The sequence below is a fragment of the Pholcus phalangioides genome, unplaced genomic scaffold (genome assembly GCF_987345545.1).
Source record: "Pholcus phalangioides strain wild (caught in Gottingen) unplaced genomic scaffold, Ppha-v1.0 ptg000032l_1, whole genome shotgun sequence".
Taxonomy (NCBI): domain Eukaryota; kingdom Metazoa; phylum Arthropoda; class Arachnida; order Araneae; family Pholcidae; genus Pholcus; species Pholcus phalangioides.
Window position 1 is genome coordinate 4,585,694 of NW_028301622.1, and position 27,347 is coordinate 4,613,040.

The 27,347-nt window shown below is 39.1% G+C and overlaps 1 protein-coding gene and 1 pseudogene across 1 annotated transcript in view; both read left to right on the forward strand.

Annotated features, from left to right (window-relative positions):
- The first annotated feature begins 13,084 nt into the window (after positions 1-13,084).
- The window catches only part of LOC149066809 (P-selectin-like), a 28,408-nt gene continuing 14,145 nt past the window's right edge, over positions 13,085-27,347 (forward strand). Inside the window, exons 1-4 of the mRNA XM_089253103.1 lie at positions 13,085-13,169; positions 18,904-18,927; positions 19,427-19,597; positions 21,614-21,835. Coding sequence (XP_089109229.1) covers positions 13,085-13,169; positions 18,904-18,927; positions 19,427-19,597; positions 21,614-21,835 — 502 coding nt within the window. The remainder of the gene's footprint in view (positions 13,170-18,903; positions 18,928-19,426; positions 19,598-21,613; positions 21,836-27,347) is intronic.
- LOC149066810 (U4 spliceosomal RNA) lies at positions 18,090-18,154 on the forward strand (annotated as a pseudogene).

The window sequence follows — 27,347 nt, forward strand, 5'->3', positions numbered from 1 at the left end:
TTATTTTGCTGATGTGCAAATTAAAATTAATTTTTTGCTGGTACGTAAATTCTTTGATTTATTTACTTTTTCGATGGTCTGCAAATTATTTCTTTCGTTTGTTTTTTGCTTATCCGCTCTTTATTTCTCCCAATTATTTTTCCTCCTGTTTACCGGTCCGTTAATTATATTTATCTAAAAACTACATTTATTTTTAACTACTCCACTAATTAGTTTCCATTTATTTCCGGTCCGTTAATTATTTTTCCTCATTTTTCGGCCCTTAAATTATTTCTCCTATAAATTTTTTGCTAGTCCGCAAATTATTTCTCCCAATTATTGTTCTCCTGCTTGCTTTTTACCAGTCCTCAAATTATTTTTGTCATTTATTCATATTTACCAGTCCGCCAATTATTTCTCCCATTTTTTGCTCGAATTATTTCTTACATTTATGTTTTTGCCGGTCTATTAATTATTTCTCATTTTTTTCGGTTCCAATTATTTCTTATTTTTTACTGTTTTCTTCAAATTATTTTTGCCGGTTCTCAAATTATTTATCCTATATATTTAGTTTTATGCAAATTCTTTATCCAAAAACGGTAATTATTTTGTCCGGAATGTAACGCTTATTTATCTCCTTCCCCCCCCCCCCCCGCCGTATGTTAATTACATAGGTCTGCGATGGAGAAAAACTTCGTTAAAACTAATTACTGTTTTTTAATAGCAATATAACTGGAAAAATAATTAAAATTTCATCACGTCTAGTTTTTAAGATAAAGTGAAAATCAAATTTCAATAGAAACGCATAGGTTGCATATAAACCACATTGAAACTGTGCGTTATAAACAAATATAGTGAATCATTTCCAAGGATATAAGGACGCTTAAGTCGTCACTCCACTTAAGCCGCCATAAGTTTTCGATAACATGAGGTGACGACTTATCGAGGTTTTTACTGTATTTATCCTATTCCTATTTTTTGGTTCTCAAATTATTTCTCCCAATAATTGTTTGCTCGTCAAGAAGTTATTTTTCCCGTTTATTTTTGTCGATCCAACTGTTTTTGCTAGTCCGTAAATTATTCCTCCTCGATCATATTTTGCCGGACATCAAACTATTTTTCCCATTAATTCCTTTAATGGTCTGCTAATTTCTCACATTGATTTTTGCTAGTTAATTATTTCGTTCATTTTTCGTTGGTCTGCTATTCATCCGTCCGAAAACAGTCAACGGTTTATAAAATATTTCTCCCCTTTCCCGGTCCGCTATCTACTTCTCCCATTTTATTTTTTTTCCTTGTCCGTAAATTATTTTCCCAATTTTAATTTTTTGCTGGTTCACTATTTACATCATTTATTTTCCCGATTTTCTTTTCCAAAAACGCAATTTTCTGATGATCCGTGAATTCCTTCCGTTCATTTCTTGCCGGTTCGATATAAATATTTCTCCCAATTACTTTCTCCAGTTTACTTTTCACCGGTCCGTTAGCTATTGATCCCAATAGTATTTTTAGCCTGTCTACTAATTATTTTTTTGTTGGTCCATGACTCATTTCTAAAATTTGTTTTTGTTTTGATAGTCCTCAAATTTTTATCCAGATATACCGTATTTTGTTTATCCCGTAATGCCAGTCCGGGAAATTATAAAAATATTGCATACTAGTTCAAGGAAACGCCGTTGTAAGATGCTATCTGTAGTGGGTTCATGTGACCCGTATTTTACGGAAAATTCCGGTAATTGCGCTCTTTACGACACTTAAAATGGTTTTATATTTAGTTTTGACTAAAACCATTAATGACGATTATTTCCATTAGTGATAAATTTTAAAAATATAACTTTTTTTTAGCCGCAATTGATATTTTTTTGGGTAGAATTGACGATGTGTCCCGTATTTTTCACAATGAAAGTCAATTCAAGAGACATTTACTTTCTCTATGAAATATTAACGGCCTATTTGAGAGACATCTACTTCATGTGTTAACATGATGGCTTACGAAAAAAAAAAAAAACTAGGCTTCAAAAATTCATTAGATCATTACGTAACTTTAATGGACTTCCGCGTCACACACGTGCGTGTGACGAAGGCCTTGTCAAGAGCCCATGTTGAATGATCGTCGTTACTGTTTGAACGCATGTCCTTTACGATCCACTGCGCCTCTAATGACCAATATTTACAAAGTCACTGTCAAAGCCAGTGACCTTACTTACTCCATTGAGCTTTATTCCACCCGTTGCTCTTGAAACACGTGTTTGTGTGCCTATTCGAAACATTGTATAAAATTGTTGCTAGTTCATGTTTGCCCTGCTTTGGACAATCATTTTGGATCGTATGCCGTGACAAACGACGCCTCTTGGCCAATGGGATTTCCAATGTCATATAATTCTGTAGGAAGTGTTAAGCGTTGTATCAGGCCATACGTATACAAATCCTATTAACGTTATGAATGTTACAGCCGATTTTCGTAGCTTTAAAACAAGCTCAGCGCTTGTTTGATCCGTTGTCCTGGATTTGAATTAAGCCAATGACAACGGAGAGCCATATTTTATGCCTTAAAATGTATTGACGTTAGTGTAAAATTCGTTAATCTCGTGCATTAATTTACTGCAAAACAGACACGATTTTATCCAATTATTTTTGATATTTTTCTTGATGTCCCACCGCTAACAAAAGTGTTTCAGAGAACGTGTTTTGTGCGTCAACGATATCTTATGCAGTGGAACAGCTATTCAACGATTATCTTTCAATTTGGATAACAATATTACTCTTTAATCCGGGAAATTGTGTGCCCATAGTGGTGATTTACATGGAGTTAAATTCCATCTAGAAAGTTTTTTCGTAGCTTTTTATTATGATAAATTTCTCCGGTTCCTAAGTAATTGTGAGTGAATGCGAGTTTCGATTTGATGGATTTAGAACAGGTGTGGGCCAACTTCTTTCTGTTTGCGGGCCAACATAATGGCCAGCTATAGCGTCGCGGGCCGCATCAGCGGTGCAACTTCAGTGCATATGCCGCTCCATTATTAATTGAATTAGTTATTAAATTAATTTCGTCACTAGAAATAAGTAGTTTATAAGCAGTTTGTTAATCAAGATATCTCTGCTGTTGGAACCCGATAGTTCAAATAATGATCACAAATTTAATTTTTTCACGGTGCTTTTCTTACCTTGTCACGGGCTGCACAAAATCAGTTCACGGGCCAGATGTTGGCCACCCCTGATTTAGAACATATATGCTCAACCTATGGCCCGGGGTCAAATGTGTCCCGCGACCTCTAACCTAATTTTGTAAAACTAAATGAAAGATATACCGGCGCTTTAGGCGGTCTTAAGGTGGTCAAGTCCACGGTTTCATGTCTACATTTACAGATCACTTAAGTGACCCCCGGCACATTATACCAGATCACTTGGATGACGTGCGGCCAGGTTCCAGAGTATTTGAGCCTTACATGTTCAGTCCGTGACCCTCGATGTGGCCCGAAAATGAACTAAGTGGCACGCGGCGGTGTTACGGCCCCGGTGTACATTCACAGATCAAAGTTTCTGGCCCGTGAGTGGCAGATAAATATATATCGCTTATATCTAGCCCGCAGACGAAAAGATTGTGCATCCCCTGATTTGAAGGGTATAATTTGTACACTAAAAAAATCAATTAATTTTGCTAATTTGCACTAAAATGAATTTCTTTTTTCAATGTATAAAGAAAATTTAAAGAATGAGAAATTATTTTTTCTGTGAATTAATTGAACTGTCACTGACGATCAGTTTCGCGACCCATATGGGACTATTTATTTTTTGAAATTGGTAAAACCTGTGATGCAATAAGTGCATTTCTAACAGGACTGACTGTAAGTGGGTTTTAACGATTCATCTAAGAAACTCCTGCGAATCAAGTCCACGTTGTGATCCATGGCTCAATAATCCCTGGCTGCAAGTGAAATGGTACGACCCTTCTTAAAAGCGCGGCCCATAGCTCAAGAGTCGCTGGCTGTAAATGTATTATTGTACGACCCATCTCGGAAGCCCGTCCGAATCGGGACTCGTAACTCAATTGCCTCTTTCTGTTAGTTGATCTAAACCAGTGGTTCTCAATCTGGGGCCATATGGCCCCCTTGCGGTCTTGGGATATTCTAGGGGGGGCCACGGGAGAAAATCAGAAGAAAGGTGATCCACGACAGGTGGTGAAGGGAGTCATAGAGAGCTGTGAAGAGAAAAGCTTTAAAAGTGAAACATAGTTGAAAAATAGTATTACTTTCAAAATTCATCGGATACGTCCATAGAACCAGGAGCATCTTAACCTATGTTGGGCATGACCCTGGTTTTCATGTCTATAATGGGGGGAGGGGAGGGACTGCGCTATGTTGGATCTGATACTATAATTTTCATATGTAAACTGTTACTTGCAGCTAAGTACGGAGGGCCGCCATAGCAACGGTTGATGTGTGGGGAGGGTCGATTTATCGTGCATGTTCGTTGGATCGTCCCGTATTTTACACAGACCGTTTTTTGCAATATAATTTGACTCCTGGGAGAGATGATAATCCATCATTTGAATCCGTGCCTAGCCAGGATTCCAGAGATTGGTGTCACTCTTGGATGAGGGTAGGGGGGCCACGAGAAAAAAAAAAATCTGATCCATAGGGGGGCCATGAGCTGAAAAAGGTTAAACACTGATCTAAACGACCCATCTCCAAAGCTCCGGCGACCCATAAGTTAAGAATCGAACACAAGTATAGTCCTCAGATCACGAGAAGAGTTACGCGAACCCCTCTCTTTGGAGAGGGTCCATTTCGGCGCGGGGAAAGGATGAAAATTATCCCGGGTTGCCAGCAAAGGCTGTCTGGGCGCAAATCGGTTCTCTCTGTACGCAAAGGTATTCTTCACGCTTGAGTGAGCTGCGCTTTTTGTGTTGGCGTTTGTTAAAAGATGATGTCGAAAATTGTTGTTATAAATCATGGAAGTAAATTAAATTTTTTAAGTTAAAAAATTTGAATTTTTATTAAATTTAATGTTTTTAACTAAAATATTTGATACAGAAAACAATTCGAAGGGAGTAAAATTACTTTAAATTAATAATTAAATTCCTAAAATAATAAAATGAATGAATTGTTAAATTACTTTATATTAATAGTTTAATACAAAATGAGTAGTATTCGTATAATAATAATAATTTATTACTACTGTAAATTATATGGAATTTTCTTCGGTGTAATTTCTATACCGCAGCAAGTGAATGGCACCTGCTAGCAATTAGCCATTCTTCTTCTGTTTACCTTCTCTTACAGCCATATCATCGTCTTTTTACTTTCTCGGCAGAAGCTACTCGTATGGGCTTTTAAAATGAGTGACAAATAAAAAGATTGAGCATGCCTGCTTGTCAAGTTTGCAGTTACATCTATAGCCACCTTAAGGGCATGCCCCCCAAGCGCAGGGTTGACAGGGATCCAGCCCTGGGGGCCCTGGATGATTCTAATCAGTTTTTACAACTATAAATTCATTTTAGAGTGACCCGTCGAAGATTCCAATCTGAGAGCCCGGCTGCAAGATGTGGAGGGCCATGCTTAAGGACGTGGCGCATAAGGCAAGGCCATGCTTAAGATTCCAATCTGAGAGCCCGGCTGCAAGATGTGGGGGGCCATGCTTAAGGACATCGGAAGAATGGTCCTCTCATGCTGCAGCAGGGATCCTGTATGGGATCTCTCGCCGGCCGTCCATTCTGAATTTAGTGTGGAAAAAGAAAATTAAAAGAATTCTCCTGGCTGGATTTTGTCAGCCCATCCTTCGTCTTCAGGTCGTCTTCCACCATGAAGGTTGCCATCAAAGGTTCATGAGTTCGAATCCGGGTATAGAACATTCGAAGCAAGTTCTTTACCTACCGAGCCTAGGGTGACCACCGATGGATGGAGCCTTCATTTCCCACCCAACTCCACTGGTTGGAAATTGCCGTATGGCGATATATGACCGGAGTTGGTGTGCGGTGTAGTAGCCTATCCTTCTGGGGGCCATGGTCGAAAATGTTTTATACGAGCAGTGTTCGGCTTCAACTTGATGCATGGAACTGATTATTAAAAAAAGGCTGGAGTTTTCGATCCCTTCTGCGGAATAAAAAATATATTTTTTGTATTAAAATAATGTGCCGTAAGTACTCGAGCAGCCGTGCCGTCGTAAGAGCCTCACGGGCCAAGTGATTTTTCTGAGGCCCTACCACGTAGATTCTGGAAAATTTCAACCAGATCTTATTTTTGTGAATCTAATGCGACAATGCCTTAAGACGACACTGTCGAACAGCCGGTGTTTACGCAACAAAAACACTGCGATGACAACGTTATCGAGAGCACTGCCGTGGCGCTTTTAGTGAAATTTTTAGAAGGCCAAAATAGCGCTAAAGACGCCAAACGGTAAAGCGCCGTTGCTAATGCGCTATTCTCGATGGGCAGTTGCTTTACCCAAGACGCCTTCATATACGTGTATTAAGGAGTTCTAGCTTTACCTAAAAATAAATAATAGAATCGTCCGACGTGACGTAGCCAGTGTTGTTCTCGTGATCGGTGGACTATACAGCAGACTGAACACATACCAATGGACTTTCTTTCTTCTAATCTTTCTTCTCAAAGACACAATCTTCAACTCGAATCGATTTTTTTCGAACTCAGTTATAACGACATCTCGGCTACAACGTTAGTTACTGGCTGCCTAGATCGATTACCATAGAGAATATGTAACGAACCTTGCAATAACGTGGATGAAAAGAAACCATCTCGGATATAACGACAAATTATTTCTTTCAATGACGTTAATATTGAAGCACGTCGCATCTCGGGCGAGTTCACCTGTTCTATTTATATCTAATATTGAAAAAAAAAAGATTTATTATACTCTTTTTCGACGCTCCGAGTCGCTCGTTGGCATTACTCGTGTACGGGACATTTCCTTCTTTTGCCCTTTCAGACTGTTTTAATAAATAAATAAAAATTCCCTTTTTTTTTTCTCATTGAAACTGGCGTTTATTCTAAATATTTACTAGAATCCGAATGAAGGTAATTTGCATAATTTATAAATTGTGTTTTTATTAATATGACCGGTCAGCATGACAAAATACGTCTTCTATTTTCACGTACGTCAGACCATCCTTACTATTTTGTGAAAATGTCCCGTTTTTTTTCACGTATCTCCAACGAAGCCAACTTGAATTTTCGTTCTTCATCAAAATCAAAGATTAAAATCAACTTGGAAATTCATAAATTACAAAATTGTAATTGTTTCTAAGCTGACCATACTTCCTTGAATCCAAATTGGGATTGAGAGTACGGCAAAATACGAGACATTGCCAGTTATCACCAAAGTAAAGTTGCCAACTATCGCTGAAATTACTGAAAAATCGCCAGTTACGAGAAATGAAACGCTACTGCACAATTGCAGAGAGCTGAAATGGATTCCATGAAATAAAACGTTTATAAAGGAAACAAATGCGAGATGAATATTATGGAAAATAGTTGATGGAATGGAAAATAATGAATTCTTGATTTTTATAATGAATGAAAATTCAAGTATACTTCGTTGAAAATGTGTGAAAAAAAGGGACATTTTTAGAAAAGAGTCGGGATGTCCAAAATTACGCGAAAATACTGGAATGTCCCGGTAAATCCGGGACGCAAGGTCACCCTAATTATTACTTTTAATAAGAATGTTCACCTTACATATTAATATTAAAACATTTTATTTGAAATAATTCATTTTAATCTACTGAAAATTTGCAGAAATGCTTCGTTTTTTCAGTGACTTTACAAAAGTTGGCAATTTTGATTCTTGTGGCATCGATTTTAGCGATAATCGGCAGTGTCTCGTATTTTTCCGTATTGACAATCCCAATGTCCCGAACTTTTTCGTGGAAATATGGCCAGCCTAAATATGACCGTAAATATTCGTATTACTTGTTTGACAGATTAACTTTTTCCGCACGAAATACATTTTAGTAGACTTGCTGTATCATTTTCTTTTCTCACCAAGGGTCATTTTTAAACGATATATGGTGATTTCTTCGACATTTTAACTACATTTTTGACGAGAATCGGCGATGTCTGGTGTTAATTACCCCAATTTCCCGTATTTTTCCCAATAAATTAGTTGTTTCATAGCGATACGGAATTCCTCGATCTGTTCGTCACTATACGATTTTTCGACCGTCTTCAAAGAAAACTGCTTTGGCAAATCGGATTAGAGCTACTCAACATTGCTGTGCTTTTTCATCGTTCCGATTGCAGAAATTATGCTCTTTTAGTGGCATTTTTTGTTTAGATATTTACTAGCGCAGCGTTTCTCATCATTTCTAAATCCAAGGACCAGTAAAATATCTGAAACAACTCGACGGATCACTTGTATCCCGTATTACAAATACAAATACAACGCCACAACAGGCAAAATGCCCAACGAGGTGGCTGATAAAAAGATGCCCATAAAAATATGGTTGTCATATGTTTCAAAAATACAGCAACCCAATTAAAAATGCAATTAACACAAATTACAAACAATATATACACATGATAAAATATTATACAATGCCCATAAAGAATACTTATGGTTGTCTTATTCTAAGAATGGATAGCTTCTCGATTTACCCCAACATGTTTATCGTATTTCTTTTTAAACGTGTCAATTGTGTTACAATTTACTACCTCCGGGGGTAAGCTATTCCATTTATTAACAACCCTATTGGAGAAAAATTCCCTGCGACACCATAACCTTGCATTGTCCCTCACCAATCGATACTGGTGTCCCCTTGTAAAAGCAGTCGATTGGCGGTGTACTAAAAGTTCATGGTCCATCCTATCCATCCCATTGAAAATTTTGAACACTTCGATCATATCTCCTCGACAACTGCGTTCATCCAATGTAAACATATTCAAAAAATGAAGTCTGTCTTCATAACTCAAGCCCTGTGTGCCAATAAGGACACGCGTAGCTCTTCTCTGCACCCCTTCAACCAAGTCTATGTCCCTCTGTAGGTATGGTCTCCAAAACCTTACAGCATACTCCATTCCAGGACGAAACGGGGGACTTTCCAGTTGTTCCTAATTGTTTCACATATTTGTGAAGTTTTTTTTTTTCCAAAAATTCTTATTTAAATTTGTGATGTTTACTGAAATCGTGAATAAACCGCAGTTTAAGGGGGGGTTGGTGCACGAAAATCGTCCAAAAAACACATTTTTCAATTTTTAAATAGTATGAAATTTTCTGCGTCTAACAGTGTTAAAGATTTTGTCCTACCTGTGCTAAAAATATTTTCAAAATATTGTAATATAAACTGCTGGCAGGCATTACACATTCTAATGTGTTTCACTAAAATGCTTTTTTCTCAAAACTAAGTTTTTTGTTAGATAACGAATATTTTTTCAAACACCACTAAGGGGCCATTCAAGTATTACGTAAGCAGATTTTTAGCCATTTTTGACCACCCTCCCCTGTTAGCAAAATTTCGTCAGCAGCTTAGAATATTTCATATCTTCAAAAAAGGGTGGTTGATGACGTAAGCAACCTTCAAACCTCCCCCTCCCCCCGTCAGCAAATCCGAAACCCCCCCTGATGCTGACGTAATACTTGAATGACCCGAATTCCAATGTCTTGAAACTTTGTGTCTCTCAACAGGGTTGTGTTACATAATTTAACACGAGAAGTTTTTTAATAAAATTATTTGAAAAAAAATTTGACACAAAATACAGGTAAATTTTTGTGATTTTTGAAAATGTTACGTGTTGTTGAAGTTAAAATTCGAGAAAAAATATAACCAACAATTAAAATCCTGAAAGCTCATGTTGAAGTATATAACACCGTAGTGTTGAGAGACACAGAAATTTTTTGACATTTGAATGACTGGTGTTCGAAAAAATGTTTCTTATCTAACAGAAAGCTGTTTTGAGAAAAAAGCATTTTAGTGAAAAACATTAGAATGTGTAATGCCTGCCAGCAGTTTATATTAAAATATTTTGAAAATATTTTTTAGCACAGGTAGGACAAAATCTTGAGCACAGTTAGACGCAGAAAGTTTCATAGTATTTTAAAATTGAAAAATGTGTTTTTTGAAAAATTTGCGTGCACCAACCCCCCATAATAATTATTATGATAAATATAACTACAAAAATACAAATCTTCTTACGTATTTATCAGGTTCCTCTCAATTTTTCAGCGATTTTATCTGCAATTAGGGATTTTGCAGACTTATGGCAATGTTTCTGCTCACTACTGGCGACGTCCCGTATTTTACCGTATTTAAGATCCCAGTTTTCCTTATTTTTCTCAACGAAATATGGTCATATATTGATTTGAATTTTTTTGCAGCAGCCTTCCCCCTCTCAAACTTTCATCCATTATTGCAGTAATTGGTGAATTTGTCATAAAAATTACATTTTCTTTTTGGCTACACACCATCAGTGATATTTAGGATCGCAATTTCCCGCATTTTCCTTGATGAGTTACGGTGAACTTAAGTATGAAAGTATGATTTTTATGTGAACCCATATGGATATATTAGGCCGGAATTACACTATAAAAGTTTGATAAAAGATTTTTAGTGAAACTTGAAAAAAGGGAAATAAAACAACCAATAAGCGCATCGGTTAACCAACAGGCTTATTGTTTATTTTTTTTCAAGTTTTATGAAAGATCTTTTATCCAACTTTTATAATATAATTTCAGCTTCCGTAATTTAATTTGCAACAATTTAATTTTTTTTTTCATCCAGTTAGAATCGAATTGTCAAGTCTGCCTGCGGACCACCGATGCCATCGTCGCGGATGATGGGTCGATAAACGCTGCGCTATCGCATATAGAACGACTTAGGTTTTCGAAGTAGTGAAAATTGAATGAAAACCTCGTCCCCTATACGACAGCAACTACGGTAGTTATTTTAAAATTTGCCAAATTAAATAAAATTAACATTTTGCCCGATTGATGTTGCTGCATTAGCAGAGGCGGATTTATGGTTTTGCCGCCATGTGGGATACTCCAATCTTGCCGCCATTATTCTAGTCTAATTCTATTGACCCACTCATTCTTACAAATAAACCGAATGAATCATTTCCCAAAAGAGGTGCCACGGTGTCGTAAGGTTAAAGTGATCGAAAGTGCCATTAGATATTTGGGTGCAAATCAAAATGTTTACAGAAGAATTCCAAAGGTGCCGCGGAACAGTATAAGTTTAAAAATTTCTTCCTGGTAAACCATAATTGTCTCGAAATAATATAAACCAGTTCGAAATAATATAAATTTATTTAATTAATGTGACATGAATAAGTAAAATTTTCTTTATAACATGAATATATTCAGAAATTAAAATGAAAATTAACATAATTTTAGCATGTTAATTTGACACTACTCACACGACACTTGCTATATGCACATTGTTATGTGTATGTTACTGTATACTGATATATATTGTATGACCATAATGTATTCCATAGGATTAACAATTTCGAAGGTAAACACCCGGTACTACATCAATATGTAGCATACAATAAAGACATTCCGCATAGTCACACTTCCCTTCACAAAACAAAACCCCCACAGAATACATTATGGTCCATCCTTTAGCAGCCATCTTGGATTTATGACGTCGTAAAAACAAAATTAAACCACACAATTCGAAATACAAATACAACGCCACAACAGGCAAAATGCCCATAAAAATATGATTATGTATTATTATGTATTAAACATACGGTACTACATCAATATGTAGCATACAATAAAGAGATTCCACATAGTTGCACCTTCCCTTCATAAAAAAAAGCCCTACGGAATAAAAAATTGTGCATTATGCTCCTATTATAAACCATAATTGGTGATTCGGGGTTCCCCAATGGGTAGTATTAACCCAACAAACCCCCTTCATCATTAATGTGCCGATTCCCACAGCAGTAGTGTGCTGTGCCATGGACTATGAACATTAAGTGGGTGAATATGTAGATTCACCTAACACCCACAAAAAAAGGGCTCTTTTTTCAAGAAAAATGACGTAATCAGATCTGATCAATCAGAGACCAACGGATGGACCCCCAGAACAAACATGAATTGAATAGAATGCGATTATATATGATTAACCGCGATTAATGCGATTAAATGTGGGTTCAATATGACGAAATGCACTATGAACAGCAGAGGTCTTCAACCTTTTTCTTCTCGCGAGCACTGTTTGTACCCATCATAAAAAGAAGCGCACCCATGATGACAAGTTTGGCATACGAATGCATGGAATCAGAGTGATTTCAGTCCTTGAATGCAATTTGTACCAGGTGTTTAGTTGTAAGGTTGATCAAGTGCTCACGAGCATCGAGCACTCTGGGTGCTTCAGGGAGCACCGTGGTGCTCGCGAGCAACGGGTTGAAGATGCCTGATGTACGGTCTCATATCTACACTAACGAAGATCAAAACCGACATCAACATCAATATTTTTTTTGGAAAAAGGAGTCTTATCAGGGCCAAAATATGGTGGTTTTCCCACTATAACATATTATACTATGCACATTTTTTTTCCAAAGAATAATGTAGGTGACATGCGGGGAATTTGAAGTCCTGAATTTTATTAACTCTACCAAAAGAAAAGTATTATCTTGAATAAATGTTGAGTAAATGGCTCAGGGTCAGAATTACGCGGTCGCCATTATTCTAAGCGTTAAACATTTGGCCTTAGAACCGAATAAATAGTGGAAAAAAGAGGGAAAAACGCTTCCCCAAACAATCGCGGAACAATCACTTCCGCCATCTTTAAACACCATAGAGGGAGCCACCGTTTGCAGGGGAAAAAAATGAGGACAGTGAAATTTATTTCTATGTAATTGGATTTTCCTCTTTTTTTTTGTGTGCAACAATGCGAGTGACATGTTGTAAAAACCCAGATTGTGACTCTCGTTGGAAATCGTGCTTTTGTTCCGTATGAATAATAATAATAATGGTTGTACAAAAGAATGGATATCTTTCTGTCTATATGATGTTTTATGGATGTGTTAACATTGAAAAGAACAATAAAGAAATAGGGGAGAGAAAAATTTCACGTATACAATGAAATACTCCGTTTTAATATTTATCACTTTCACTTATTAGAGATCATGGTGGTCAAATGTCTGTCCATTTGGTTTTTGGTGTTGGACGTCTAAACATGCTGACCACTGCCGCTCTTACGATACTGCTGGTTTTTGTGACATGTAAGTTCCTATGTATACGTACTTTTTTTTTCTCATTGGACCTCCTTGTATTTTCCGGGTACTATGAGGAGACATTGTTCAACACACAGTTATGCGCATGCTTTTGGGTTCAGACAAGGCGGGTATGATTTGATTTGTCACTTCACTTGGAGTTTGAGAACTCCTGGTCAGACTGGGGAGTCTCGACCCTTTCGTTGTGGGGATGATTTGGCTGTATCAGTATAGCCTCCTCTAATCTGTACAATCTGTACGCATAATACCCGAGCTTCCAAAATCTGTGCGCATAATACCCGAGCCTCCAAAAACTTAACGCACTTGCACAGAGATTGATTGCAAAATCTTTACGCGCCTGCACCGAGCTTTTTAAATCTGTAGGCGCATCTCCTGAGCTTTCCAAATTCATCATAATAGAGTTTTATGAATTGGTACGCGTAGTTCCCATGCTTCCAAAATCGGCTTTCCTTGATCCAAAATCTCTACGGACGTAAATACGAGCTGTTTGAATCTTTATGCGCAACGCCTGTGCTTTCGAAAATAAACACGCACACAATGACTAAGCTTCCAAAAATCTGCACGCACAAGTGCCTTCACTTTCAGAAACCTGAATATATGCATCTCTTCAGCATTGAAAAATCTTCATGTGCATCCAGTGAGAATCAAAAAAAATCTGAATGTACATCCATTGAGCTTCTGAAATATGTTTGTTCATCTCTTGAATTTCAAAAATCTCCGCAACACCGTACGCAACTCCACCGATCTTCGAAAGCCTGTATGCCTCATCTTCGAGCTTCATGAATCCGTGCGCACACGCACGAGCTTTCAAAGTCAGTAGGCATCTCCACCGAGCTTCCAAAATATTTGGGCTACTTCCCTACATTTCAAAGCGCAACTTATGGAGTTCCTCAATCTGCATGTGCACATTCCCCCGAGCTTCTAAATTCCACGCACAACATCTCTGAAAACCTAACTCGTTACGTTCAGACTCTCCAGAGCATCCTGAATTTAAACGCGATTCCCTTAGAGCAGTGTTTTTCAATCTGTAGACCGTGGATTCCCGGGGTGTCCACGAGTACTTTTAAGTGTTCTGCGGAATCATTTCATTTACTAACATTGCATTAGTGTAATATTTTGTGTTGTGAAATTTTAACGTATTTAATTTTTTTTAATTATTTGTAAACTAGAAAGAAAATTATATATTTCGGATTTTATGGAAGCCATTGGGCGTCGAAATTGACTTGCTGACGCTGCAGAGGGGGGAGGGGTCAGTGATGTCAATCAGGTTGCCCTAGGACATTCAAAATTTGTATGAAACCCTACTTCTTTTCTTAACTGTAGATGCATCTCGTAAATGTTCCTCTAAGGAATTTAGAGTGAATTGGTACAGGCAGGAAACGAGTTGCGAGTCTATACATGTGTGACGTATTTATGTTGCCAAAGTTATGTTTGTTTTGCGTTATACTGGTGCTGCTGTCTGGCTTCCATTTTTGAAGTGATAAATGGCAAGTACCTGTATTTTTCTTGTTATGTAAGTATCGTGTTGAATGGCTGCCTGCTGCACGATATCCTGCGAACTTTCACATATGTATGTGCCTCCTCCGTGTAGGGCCTTCAACATTCCAAAATTGGCAATATTGCCATTTTTAAATGGGCTTCTTCACAAATAGGCAAGTCGCTAGTATAAAGTTCGTTTGACCAAGGCTTTTTAACCAGGGATGAACGGACCTCTTAAGAGTCCTCGGGGAGGTTCTATGGGATCCGTGAGCTTGGATGATTAAGCAACTAATAATTTATTTATATATATAATTCCATACTCTGAATATTATTCTGTAAAGGAGTCCGTGGCCCCATTCATCGGCACAAGGGGTCTAGAGAAAACCAGAGGTTAAAATCCACATGTTTAGACAACCCCCTAAGGAAATACAAGTACAATGGTGATTCGGTTGTTTCTGGAATGATAATGACCATAACATAGATCGTCAATAACATTGCATTATAGACTGCCATATTTCATACAGCTAATATAATTGCATTAATATTCAAAGGTATAATTCAGTAGTGACTAAAATTTACACTGAATTGGTACTGGATACTACCAGTATACAGTCATTTAACGTATCATTATAGTCCATTTGATCTTGTGATTTAGTATCGTATGCCATAGATTTGTTCCGTACGAGCCCATGGGAGTTCTACAATGAGTCTGGTCGAGGAAACATTACGATGTCAATAAGGCAATAGTGTACTATAGCTTCTCTCCATGAATAATAGTCACCTCTTGGACTATAAATTAAGTCCATAAGCTGTCATTACAAATGTGAATAGTTGAAGGCACATCTCTTTATAGCCATGGATAGCAAAATAAATTTTTATTATGGAATCATTGTTATTTTTTGTATAACAAAATAAATGCCGTCCATTAGAAATTTTTAAGAAAATCTCACACAAGTCGCGCATTTGAGTTCTGTTAAAACTAATAACAATTGGAGATAATAATTAAACTGAGATAATAATTTTAACCGTTTAAAATCCGCTTGGTGATAGATTCCTGATTGAAAGAGTTTTTAGACCAGTAGGCCTATTTGCAGGTTCTGAGCTTTGAAAATCTACGCTCAGTTCTTTGCAGCATCCTAAACTTATACGCGTGACCTACAGAGTACCCTTAATCCGTATGCGTAATCTCAGAACATTCAAAATCTATAAATTTAATCTCGAGAGTATTCCTAAACATGTAAGTGCCTCCTACCTCAACAGCATCTTGAGCATGTTCAGAGCATCATATATCTGCATGCGTAATTCTCAGAGCATCCAGAATTTGCAAGCGTGATTCTCCAGAACATCCGCAATCAGCAAACGTAATCCCAGAGAGAGTAGGTATTCTCCTAATCCGTAAAAAAGTAATTTTCCAGACCATCCTAAATCTGTCAGCGTAGTCTTATGAGCATCCTAAACATTTAAGCGCTATCTTCGCAGCATCCTAAACATTTAAGCGCTATCTTCGCAGCATCCTAAATATCCACGCGTAATTTTTGGATCATCATTTACCTAGATCATCCTAATGGCATTGCTTTGGAAACCCTAAAAATTGTTGCCATCACTTTCCCACCAGACAAAACAGTTTTTGCTTTGCTTGGGGTGCCGTTTTATCGCGCTCCGTCAACTGCTTTGACAATTGTTTCGACTTTATTGTATTGGGTTAATTCATATTTCATCCACGGCCGAAAATTAACGGTGAATGTTTTCAGAGTTACAAGCCAATCGAAGGTTTTTAACAAGTAGCTGTTACGAAGATGAATTTTTGGAAAGAGAGAAAATTCAACTGCCTTTTTTGAGGGGAATCGAACCCACGTCCTTTCACTTTCCGGGTGACTGCACCAGACTACAAAGGCAACGAACCTCTCAACCTTTTCTTGTAGTCTAGTAGTTTAGGGCAGTGGTTCTCAACCTTTTCAAGCCCGCAGTTCGGTTTCATTCATTTTTGTGAGTCGAAGGCCCGGTCAAACACACAACCAACGGAAAATGAATGAGGAAAAATGAAACGGCTTATCACTCGCGGCCCAGTATGAATGATATCAGGGCCCGGCGGTTGAGAAACACTGATCTAGGGCGTTCAACCGGAAAGTGAAAGGACCTCTGGGTTCGATTCCCCGCAAAGGCAGTTGAATATTCTCTTTCCAAAAATTCATTTTCGCAACAACTAGTTGCTAAAAACATTCGTATGGTAGCGGAGAGTGACGTCATCCTTTCATTACAAGCCAAAATCGCCGAATTTTCTTTTCAAATGTTTTTGCATTCGTTTTTGACCAAACATGACCAATCCCGGCATCCATCTTTCATGAAACTTGTCCATTTTTAATGTCTAATGAAAAATATTGTGAACCCGTTCCATTGAGATGCCCCATAACATCAGTTATCTCAAGCAACTTCTGCGATCTTCGATGATGATACCGTGGATTTTTTCAAAGATTTCCAGGGTGGTGGCCTAAAACGCACGCCCAGGACGCTTTACTTCGGTGGACGTGTGGCACGTTCAAATTCGTTGATCCAAAAATAAATGTTCTGTAATGTTTTTGCAGAAAGTCCCCATGAGCTCTTATTACAAATCATCTTCTGGGATTCTTGCAATTGTTTCAACCCCTGATGCCCGGAGGAGACTTAAACGATTCCCATCCGTAACAAAACTATCTCGGATTCTCGCACGTCAAGCAGCAAACGTTCATCTCTTACAATAAAATATAATAAATGAAAATAATATAATATAGTTATGAGATTGTACAAATCCATATTATATTCCACTTTCGAATGATACAAAACACGCAGAGATCGTAAAATAATGTAACGGATTATTAAATTAAGATATGCAGTTGGCCGCCACATAGCTTAATCTATTAATTATGACGTTAATTTATTAATTAACGTTGCTGTACGTTAGCAGAAATCCTTTGCATGAAGATCATGACGTCATTGAAGAAGTCCATTTCACCCAGTCATTACATATACTGCCAAAAAAGGTAAAGATATCGCATGCGTCAGCTTGCTATATCCAATGGCTGCAGGTGAAATGGACTTCTTCAGTGACGTCAAAGCTTCACGCAGAGGCCTTCTGCTATAGATAGTATTGGTACATATAACGGCGACATACAATGTTTTCTTCGTACACACTGGGTACGTAGGACACCAGTGAAGGGTAAAATATTTTATTTTGCACTCCATGTCACTTATATCATTATGCAGGGTGTTTCAAAAAAGAATCACCCGATATGAAATGAGTATATTATGAAAAATATTGAACATGTGGGCACCTAAGTTTAATTTTATATTACATAGCAAATCATAAATGTTTTTTTACAAGACAAATTATAGGTGCACAATATGTCCACCTTGAGATGCAAGGCATATCTCTATATGGCAGTCACATTTTTTAGCTTTGCGCAGAGGCAGTGCCGTAGCCAATGAGGTCCTACCGAGGCGTGACTATTGCTAGTTGGCAGTCACGTTTGTCCCAAACTTTTGCATACACTGCTTCCACACGTAACTTCAGTTTGGCTAATGTAGATGGTAGGGGAGGCACATAAACTTAGTCTTTTATAAACCCCACAAGAAGAAATCGCACACTGTGAGGTCCGGCGATCCTGGAGGTCAGCGATGTTTAGCTGAATTGTCAGGTCCCGTACGGCCGGCCTATCGTTTAGGAATGCGATTATTCAAAAATTCTCGAATCTCTAAGCTCCAGTGTGGTGGTGCCCCATCGTGCTGGAAAATAAAGTCATCCGAATCGGTTTCTAACTGTGGGAAAAGCTAACCTTGACAAACACTGAAGTGGTGGCCGGATGGAGATCGTTAGCGTTACCTGTTGGCAAGTGCGTGAAACTCAAGATTTCCTTCTTTATACTTATACATTATTTGATCAAAACGGATTAAAAGCTGAATAGTTATGATTTTTTTAAATCGGATGATTATTTTTGAAACACCCTGTACATTTCCCGAGTAACTACCACAACTCGAACTTGAAACGACGATAAAGAGTAAAATACAAAGCTCTTTATGCTCTAATTTATTATGATAGGTTTTGAAGAGTGATATTTACAGTGCGGATAAAAATTTGAAAGTGATCGTGCTGCTAGATAATAGAGATTCATCTTACTTATGAAACGACCCCCGTAGCAGTAAAATGTATTGAAAACATGTGTGACTTTTTCTATATTTTGCTATTGATATTCTCTCATTTTCATTTCAGTTACACGGCACACAAACGCTCAAGGTAAGTCCTTTTTGGATAATTGCTATTTCTTGACATTTCGTTTATCCATATGAATGTTTTTACAGCGTGTACATCTCATGAAAGTGAGGAGGAATGGGGAATAGGAAACGCTATATTATGGGAATACTGTAGCGCTTCTCGCTCGTGTCTGTGCACATGTTTGCTGATGCACGAAATAAGAATTCGGCGATCGGAGTTGTTTCGAAGTGACGGGGTCACAAGTGCTACTACTTAACCGTACATGCACCTCGTACACATTCCTCTACGGAATTTCTAACATATCGGCGCATGCCGGTCACAAGTGCTAAGCCCCCGCAAGAGCGAGCAGTACAACAAGGCACAAAACCACATTAAGCTGATTTGAATGAAGAATCATACCAGCGAAACGTGGTATAAAATGGCCCCAACAGAGAAAAGGAAAATAGCCGGAAATATTTACCAGGAAGATTTCATTGGAGATGACCGATAAGTACTCTTTGTTCTTTTGATTTAATTCCAGCACTCTGTCCACGACTCCGGGTCCCTTGGAACGGTCAATTGAGAGGACAGTGTCTCAGAACAGTCGGATCGGAATGCAGTTTCCAATGCAGGGCACCATACGTACTGACAGGCAGCGGCGTACGCAGGTGCCGGTCAGACGGGTCTTGGAGCGGCCAGCTCAACTCATGCGGTAATTATAGTTTTTGAAATATACTGTTGCTTTCGGCGCGTGTCGTAATGTCTCGTTATCATTTTGACATGGCATTTCAGTATTGATATACTTTAAATGGCTATTCTAAATTTCTACTTGCTTTTGGTGTGTCAGTGACACCAGTGTGAACACAGGGCGCCACATTACCTCTAAGTTCATTGATTTATCCAACATTGTTTCATAGATGAGTTTACATATTTTAAGTGTCTGAGATTAAGATGCAATAGGCTGATACGTAGAGGTTACTTATATTGGACATTATCAGCTCAGCTCTAGAAGCAATAAGCCACCACCTCAGAGGCCGATACCAGTGGCATAATGAGCTAAAAATAACTATCCAGTGACAACAGTGCCACGACGATGTCAAGTTTATGAGGCTGAGCAATGGACCTCCATGTTATAGAGAGAACGAACTCAAATGAATGAACGAACGGTGAACCTCTCCGCTAATTGTGCAAAGTAAAATTAACTAGACACCAAGTGAAGATGAATTCAAAGAAAGAAAATTCAAATTCCTCAGTTGGGAATCTAACCAACAAACTCTCACAGTCAGGGTGAGTGCTCTACCATCAAGCTACAAAGTACAGACGTTTCATTCCCTTAGAACATAGCTTACGCTGAATGAGACTAACTGTAGACAGCCTCCTAACTCAACCACAACTCGTAATGACATTTACCCCCAGATTGCGACGTTAGCTTGATGGTAGATCACTCACCCGGATTGTGAGAGATTGGTAGTTTCATTCTTCACAGAGGAATGCGAGTTTTCTTTCTGAAATTCATCTTCGCTTGGTGTCTAGTCAATTGTACTTTGCGAACGACTCAACCCGCGGAGTGGTAAAGAAATTCAGTACCTTCTATTCGACAGAGAACGGGAGAAACCGCAAGACACCCAGGCTTTGTCGCAAGAAGCAACGAAAACACGTTTACCTTCAGGGAGGGACTCGAGCACCTCCGGCAAAGTCAGAATTCGTTGATATGTCAAAGGTTACAAATAATCCATCGTAATGGAAATTATGTAAATCAAGTGGAAATCAAAGTGGTTCCAATAATAAACAATTAGAGGATGTTGCATAAAATTATATTGCAAAAGACGCAATAGAAACTTTGATCAATCAAAGTTTCTTAACCCTAATGCAAACAGAGCGCATCACGGACAGTTCTCTATTCACTTCCCAATGCCCTCTTGAGTACTGTTGAAGACCTCAAAAAATATCTTCAGACTTCTCTGGATTTATGATTCATCATGATCCTCGCTCGCAAACAGTGCCACCAAAGCGCTGTCAAGATGATCATAGGCGTACGCAGAATTTTCTAGTGGGGGTTCAATTTTTTTTTCTTCTCGGGGGGGGGGGGGGGGTTCATGTTTTTTTCCTGCAAAATAACACTATAATCTCGGCTGTAGGCCCCTCCCTCACCCCCGCCCCCTTGCGTACGCCAATGAAGATGGTGAACACGAGACGATCTTTTTAACGAAATCACTGGAACCGGAGGTACATGGGGTGGCTGGAGGCGGATCCTTTATCTTCTCTAAATGTTGTTCAAGGAATTTCAATAATTTTCTCCTCTTCTGGTCAACAGATAATTAACGGGGAAGAAACCAGCAAGCTGATATGGGGACTCCCACGCTGCCTAATCATGTCAATGCCTGCTAAAAAGCCCTATGAGTTTTCGATGCGTGAGGTATCCAACTTCATGCTGTGGTGAAGTATCAACATGAGTCGTTCATGGACTCTGAAATATGAGCTTGCAATAGATCGAAGTGAGAATCCGAATCGTGTCTTGAACAGTACCAGTATATGATTGAGGAGCTGAATTGTTGTGGGGGTGAGAAGGGTGGTTAAGTACCAGCTTCATCACAATATGAATTAAATGTCCTTAAAATATTTATTCATGTCTTATTTTGTAATGCTCATCTAATCACTATTTGCTGAGATCATTTCACATGTTAAACTGAAAACTATAATAATAATATTTTTCGCTTTGTCCTTCCAGAGTTGCGTCCCGATGACGGAGATTCCGGAAGTGACGTGCGCTGCCCTTCGCTCATGGCACCACGAGGAGGTGCTGTTCAGGGCTGGTGTAATCCCGGAAGAGTCGGTCAATCCTGCGTCTTCCGCTGCAACGGTGGTCTCCGCCTCGATGGACAACCCGCTCTAGTATGCCTACCTTCTGGAACATGGAGTGATCAGACTCCAATTTGCCGGGGTGCGACTGGTGAGTATTTTTGTCCGGTTTGATTGCCAAAATCGTTTAAATGTTCTAAATACATAACAATGGCTTAGAGGGGCTTAAGGTATCCGACTACCTTTCTTGTCACTTTTCTTTAAAATAGTTCTAGAGTGAACTTTATACACATTTTTTGATAGAAAGTGTCTCGAAATGGTCAAAACAGTGACAAATTTTGGTCTATCTATTATATTTTCTATGAAAAAGTCGTTTTTATTTCAAATTTTAGGCAAACTTCATGTGATATTCGAAACACGATTGCAAAAAATTTTATTAATGAAATGCTTTGTGATTATCACAGTGCATTTAGCTAGTAATGTTGCAGGTTATGAACCAAAATTTAAATGGTTGCATGAGTACGTGTGAATTTTTTGAAATTTCATCCTACATTTTGTCCATAAAACACTAAAATTCAAAAAATATATGTGATGGACCTTAGATTTTGGTTCATAACCTCAACAATGTATAGCAAAATATCACATTGTAACGAATCTATTTTCCCAGTATGGATATTTTTACTAACTCTCTGTGGCCTTACAGCACCTAATGCGTTTTGTTTGTTTATACGTTGTTAAAAGAAGTTGAGAAGAGAAAATCTATCTTCCAAGAGAAGAGAACGTGAGTTGGAATGTGGCTTCCGTTCTGTACGGTTGTCTGTTTTGAGTGTGCTTCGAAATAAAGCCTTCTTCTTTAAGTTCCGCAGTTTCGTGCTTTAATTGGACACCCCTCCAATATCAAGGGTTTAGAACTATTCCGCCATCTCCCGGAAAAGAGACGCACCTCCTACACGACGTCCCCTTATAAAACTGGCGCCCAACGTCGTGGCTCGAACTCAAGGCAGTACGAAACGGACATTCGAACTCGGTTGTGAGGTTCCTGATAGTGCCTAGAAGAAATGGCTTACCTGGCCAAAGGTAAGAAACGTGATTTGATCCTACTCGCTCTAGAATTAGGAGAGGAAGTTCCGAATGATTCGCGTGTAGTAGATCTCAAGCATATAATAACAAAGTCCTCCGGTTATGAGGAAGAATTCGTGAAAGCCCTGCTGGCTACTATTATCGGAGAAAGAGAAGAAGAACGAGCCAGAATAGCCGAAGAAAGAGAGAAAGAACGAATCGCACTAGAACGTTCGTTTGAACTTGAAAAGATGCGGTTGCAGCTTGAGTTTCAACGACTCTCGCAACCGGCAGAAGAGTCATCCGTCGCTCTCATCGATCAGCCCAAGTTCGACGTGAAGAGGTTGATCCCGAATTTCAATCCGAGTGAAGATGATATGTCGCTATTCCTAAAGTTGTTTGAAAGACAGCTAAAATTCTTGAAAGTGGAGAAGGTGAACTGGGTTGCATATCTGCTGGGAGTTTTGCCGAATGAAGTTGCTAAACTCATTGCTCGAGAACCTGAAGATAAGGCCCATGATTACGACCACATCCGGGAGGTTCTCTTACGCCGTTTCAAGCTGAGTGCGGAAAGGTTCCGGCAGCTCTTCTCTACGCACAGAAAATCACCTGGAAGTACCTGGAAGGACTATCACTTTGAGATCCAAAGTTATTTCGAAGGCTGGCTGTCCGAACTGAACATTAGCAACTTTGACGAGCTGAAAGATCTGATGATTTCGGATCATATGAAGAAGAGGATTCCACCCGAAGTAAAAGAACATTTTCTGGATGTTTGGAGTGAGTGGACTACCCCTGATGAAATCGTGGAGAAGCTTGATGCTTATGATAACCTTCGAAACAAAACGAGCGAGATACAATGTGAGAGGAAGAAGTTGCAGTCAAAGCAACATGAACCACTTAGGTCCCCAGTGCGACAAAGAGACTTTCATTCTAATCAACGTGCGAATCCGGAATCGGAAGATGCAGGACGTCATCCTGTCTTAAGATGTTATGGTTGTGGGGAATCTGGTGTTACCAAGTCCCGATGCCGAACGTGTAATCCTCCAACGGATAGACCAGGACCCAGTGTCAACGCTTTGGACTTATACAGTTTATCATCCCATCCTAATATGGAATCGAAAGATGCCAGTAGCAGTCATATCCTAAGATGTTACGGGTGCGGAGAACCCGGTGTCGTCAAGTCCCGATGTCGAACGTGCAGTCCTGCCACGAACACCCCAGAAGTTAGTGTCGACGAGTTGGACTTTTACAGTTTCTCAACTGAGAGACGTCAAAAAAATGCTATCGAAGTGATTATTTGTAACAGGCGCGGAGCAGTGTGTGCTGACACGGGTGCCACACATTCAGTGGCAGGGGAGAAGCTATACCATCTCCTACAAGAACATGGCTTGCCCTTTTCCCGCAAGACTATCGTTATGAGACTAGCCGATGGATATGCTCGTAGAGCCGAAGTCCTAACTACGACTGTGGACATTAACGTCCAAGGTAAAGTGATTCCCACCGAGATGATGGTGCTACCACAGGCCAGAGAAAACCGAACCCTCCTCGGTACCGACTTTCTCAGTGATGCTGGAATCGTCTTGGATGTTCAGCAAGGAAAGTGGTACTTCTCTGAAGCTCCTGAGAAGCGACATCCGTTCGTCGAAGGCCCATCTGAAAGCAGTGCCCTCCTGGCACTACCTGCTGAGTCACAATCGTGTCGACTTCGTGAAGATAAAGGTACCCACCTTACTTCTCAGCAACGAGAACTTGACTCATCCCCGGCGGAGTTCAAGCGATGCTTCAAGCCAGGGGGAGGCCCGATACCTTTCATCGAGCAGCGAGAACTTTATTCCTTCTCAGAAGAATCCCATAGATGCTCCAAGTTAGGGGGAGGAAGACCTTTTCTCAAGCACCAGATCAACAAGAGTGGTGATGAGAGGGTACACCGCTGTGAAGGTGGCCCTAGAGAAGACTACGAAAAGTGTTGTGTTTCAAATTCTCGCTCGACCTCGCGAGGAAGGCATGCTTGCTATAGCTGCGGTCGACGTGGACACGTTGCCCGAAGATGTTGGGATCAGTGTGTTACCAGTGTGAAAATCGTGGTCATATTGCCCGTAACTGTCCAGGCAGCCACGCTGATAAACTATCCAGCCCAATTGGTAAAGGAGCCAAGCAGAGTGAGCTGTTCAACTTCATTGTAGTGGAGAAGAGTTCACGGACTCTCCGCGAGTCCCAAAGTGGGAATGATGTTTTGGATAAGATCATTGAAAACGTTGAATCTACTCAGGAAGCTGAAGATTTCCTGAACGGGAGGAAACAAGAACTCGTCTTGAATCCCTTAACGCAGTACCGATTCGAAGGGGAGTTGACTCCATTACGAGATGCTGAGACCACAACCGTGGTTACCCGGATTCCAAGAGAGCGGCGTTCTTCAAAAGTGCATCCGAACCCTAGTCGACGTCCCCAGAACCGGTGTGACTCGAAAACTGAACTTCGACCTGACACAAGAGTGTCAGCAGTTGCCCGGAGCTTCCCGTTCTGTTCGTCAGGAACTACTCCCGAAGGAAAGATGGCTCTTACTGGCTCCTCGCCGAGACGTCGTCGGAGCCAGAGGGGGAGATTGTAACGAATCTATTTTCCCAGTATGGATATTTTTACTAACTCTCTGTGGCCTTACAGCACCTAATGCGTTTTGTTTGTTTATACGTTGTTAAAAGAAGTTGAGAAGAGAAAATCTATCTTCCAAGAGAAGAGAACGTGAGTTGGAATGTGGCTTCCGTTCTGTACGGTTGTCTGTTTTGAGTGTGCTTCGAAATAAAGCCTTCTTCTTTAAGTTCCGCAGTTTCGTGCTTTAATTGGACACCCCTCCAATATCAAGGGTTTAGAACTATTCCGCCATCTCCCGGAAAAGAGACGCACCTCCTACACGACGTCCCCTTATAACATTACAATTTCGTAAGGATGCAATGAATCAATTTTTGCAAATCATGTCACGAACTCAAGTAAAATGTCAAAAATAGCATTCTTCGTAAAACACGTTTAAAGTCTTTATTCGCGTATTACTTGTACGTAAAAACGCAACACTAAAGTGAACGTTTTGATTCTAAGCATCATATAAAAAAAACAAGGCCCGTTTTGGAATCACAACAAATAGGGCTTTTATAAAAAATAAAAAAAAATAAAAAACCATATTTTCTTCCAAAATGGCATTTTCAACGTAGTCGGATACCTTAAGTTTTATATCACGGGTACTAACACGTCATATACTGTAATTATACCAATATTTCCTCTAAAACAGACTTCTCAACCTATTTTCTCACCTTCAAACTATTTCGCATGAGCACCACTCTATGCTCATTGAAGCTGCAAATAGTGCTCGATTTCATACTCAAGGTGTATTGATGGACATCACAATTAAATATCACATACAAGTTGCATGAAAAGGATGGTTATTATTCTGATTTTAGTCTGATCTTACAGCTGCTTATTTTCTGATGATGATGACAATCCACTGTACTCGCACCTCAAAAAATCTCTGCCTTAACTGTAAGCTATGGTAAAACATTTTCGGAGCAATGATTCATATAGGGTGCATAGCTAACTCCCCCTTGCCGCGGCTTACTGGTGAACCGTTAATCCTAGAGGTCAATTAGAAAAATTATTTAGTGGACCTCAGATATGTCATTCATATTGCAAAAGATTGCATATTAAGAGCCCAGAAGTGTGTAATGTGTTAAAATGTGTAATATTAGACAATCGTATTCAAAGTCAAAGATAGATGTCACTGAAAGCAAACTGATTTATTTTGACTCGCAGAAAATCGAAACTTAAACTGCTTTGAAAGTTAACGATATTTGTTCGACGCAACAAAATAAGATAAAAATAAATAACCGATATTTGCCTGCATCAAATTTCACTGTGATTGAGCTTAACTATCATAAATCTTATCGATATAATAACTTGCAATACATTCTTAAAAAAAAGAAGACAAAAATAATTTTAATATTCAGAAATGAGTGTTTTAAGTCAACAACAGAGGGCGGTAGTAAAAGCATTTCTTCTCGCTCCGCATCAACACATTGATCGCTTTTCCGATTCCTTAACAAAATAGAACATAATTTTTACACATAATTACTTAAATAACGTTTGAGAAGTCGCGAAATCATCCCCCTCCCCTATCTTTTATTACGTGCAATGATGAAAATCAGACAGGACAATTTATACCCATCCATTTTGATGACAATCAGGTGCCTATGAGCAGCACCCTTACAGGCCGGTCGCCCACTGTAAGCTACTGCGTAGGGAAAACAAGTCTAGGAACAAGTCGCATGTATGCGCAGGACCGCTACAGTAGTCCTGCGCATGAAAGCGACTACTTTTCGCTTCTGGTAGCTTCCAGTGCACGACCAACCTTAATCGGTTCGTACTAAGGGTTGGAGAGATTTCAAACATAAAAATTATTTTGAAGCGCTCAAAGCTGAAAATATCTAAGTTTTACAGAATGAATCCTCTAAAATTCACGAATAATCATAAAACAATATCGAAATACGCATTTATGGCAAGAAAAACTAAAAAAAAAAAACATTTTTACAAAAAAAGTTTGAGTTTGAAAATAGTCAAAA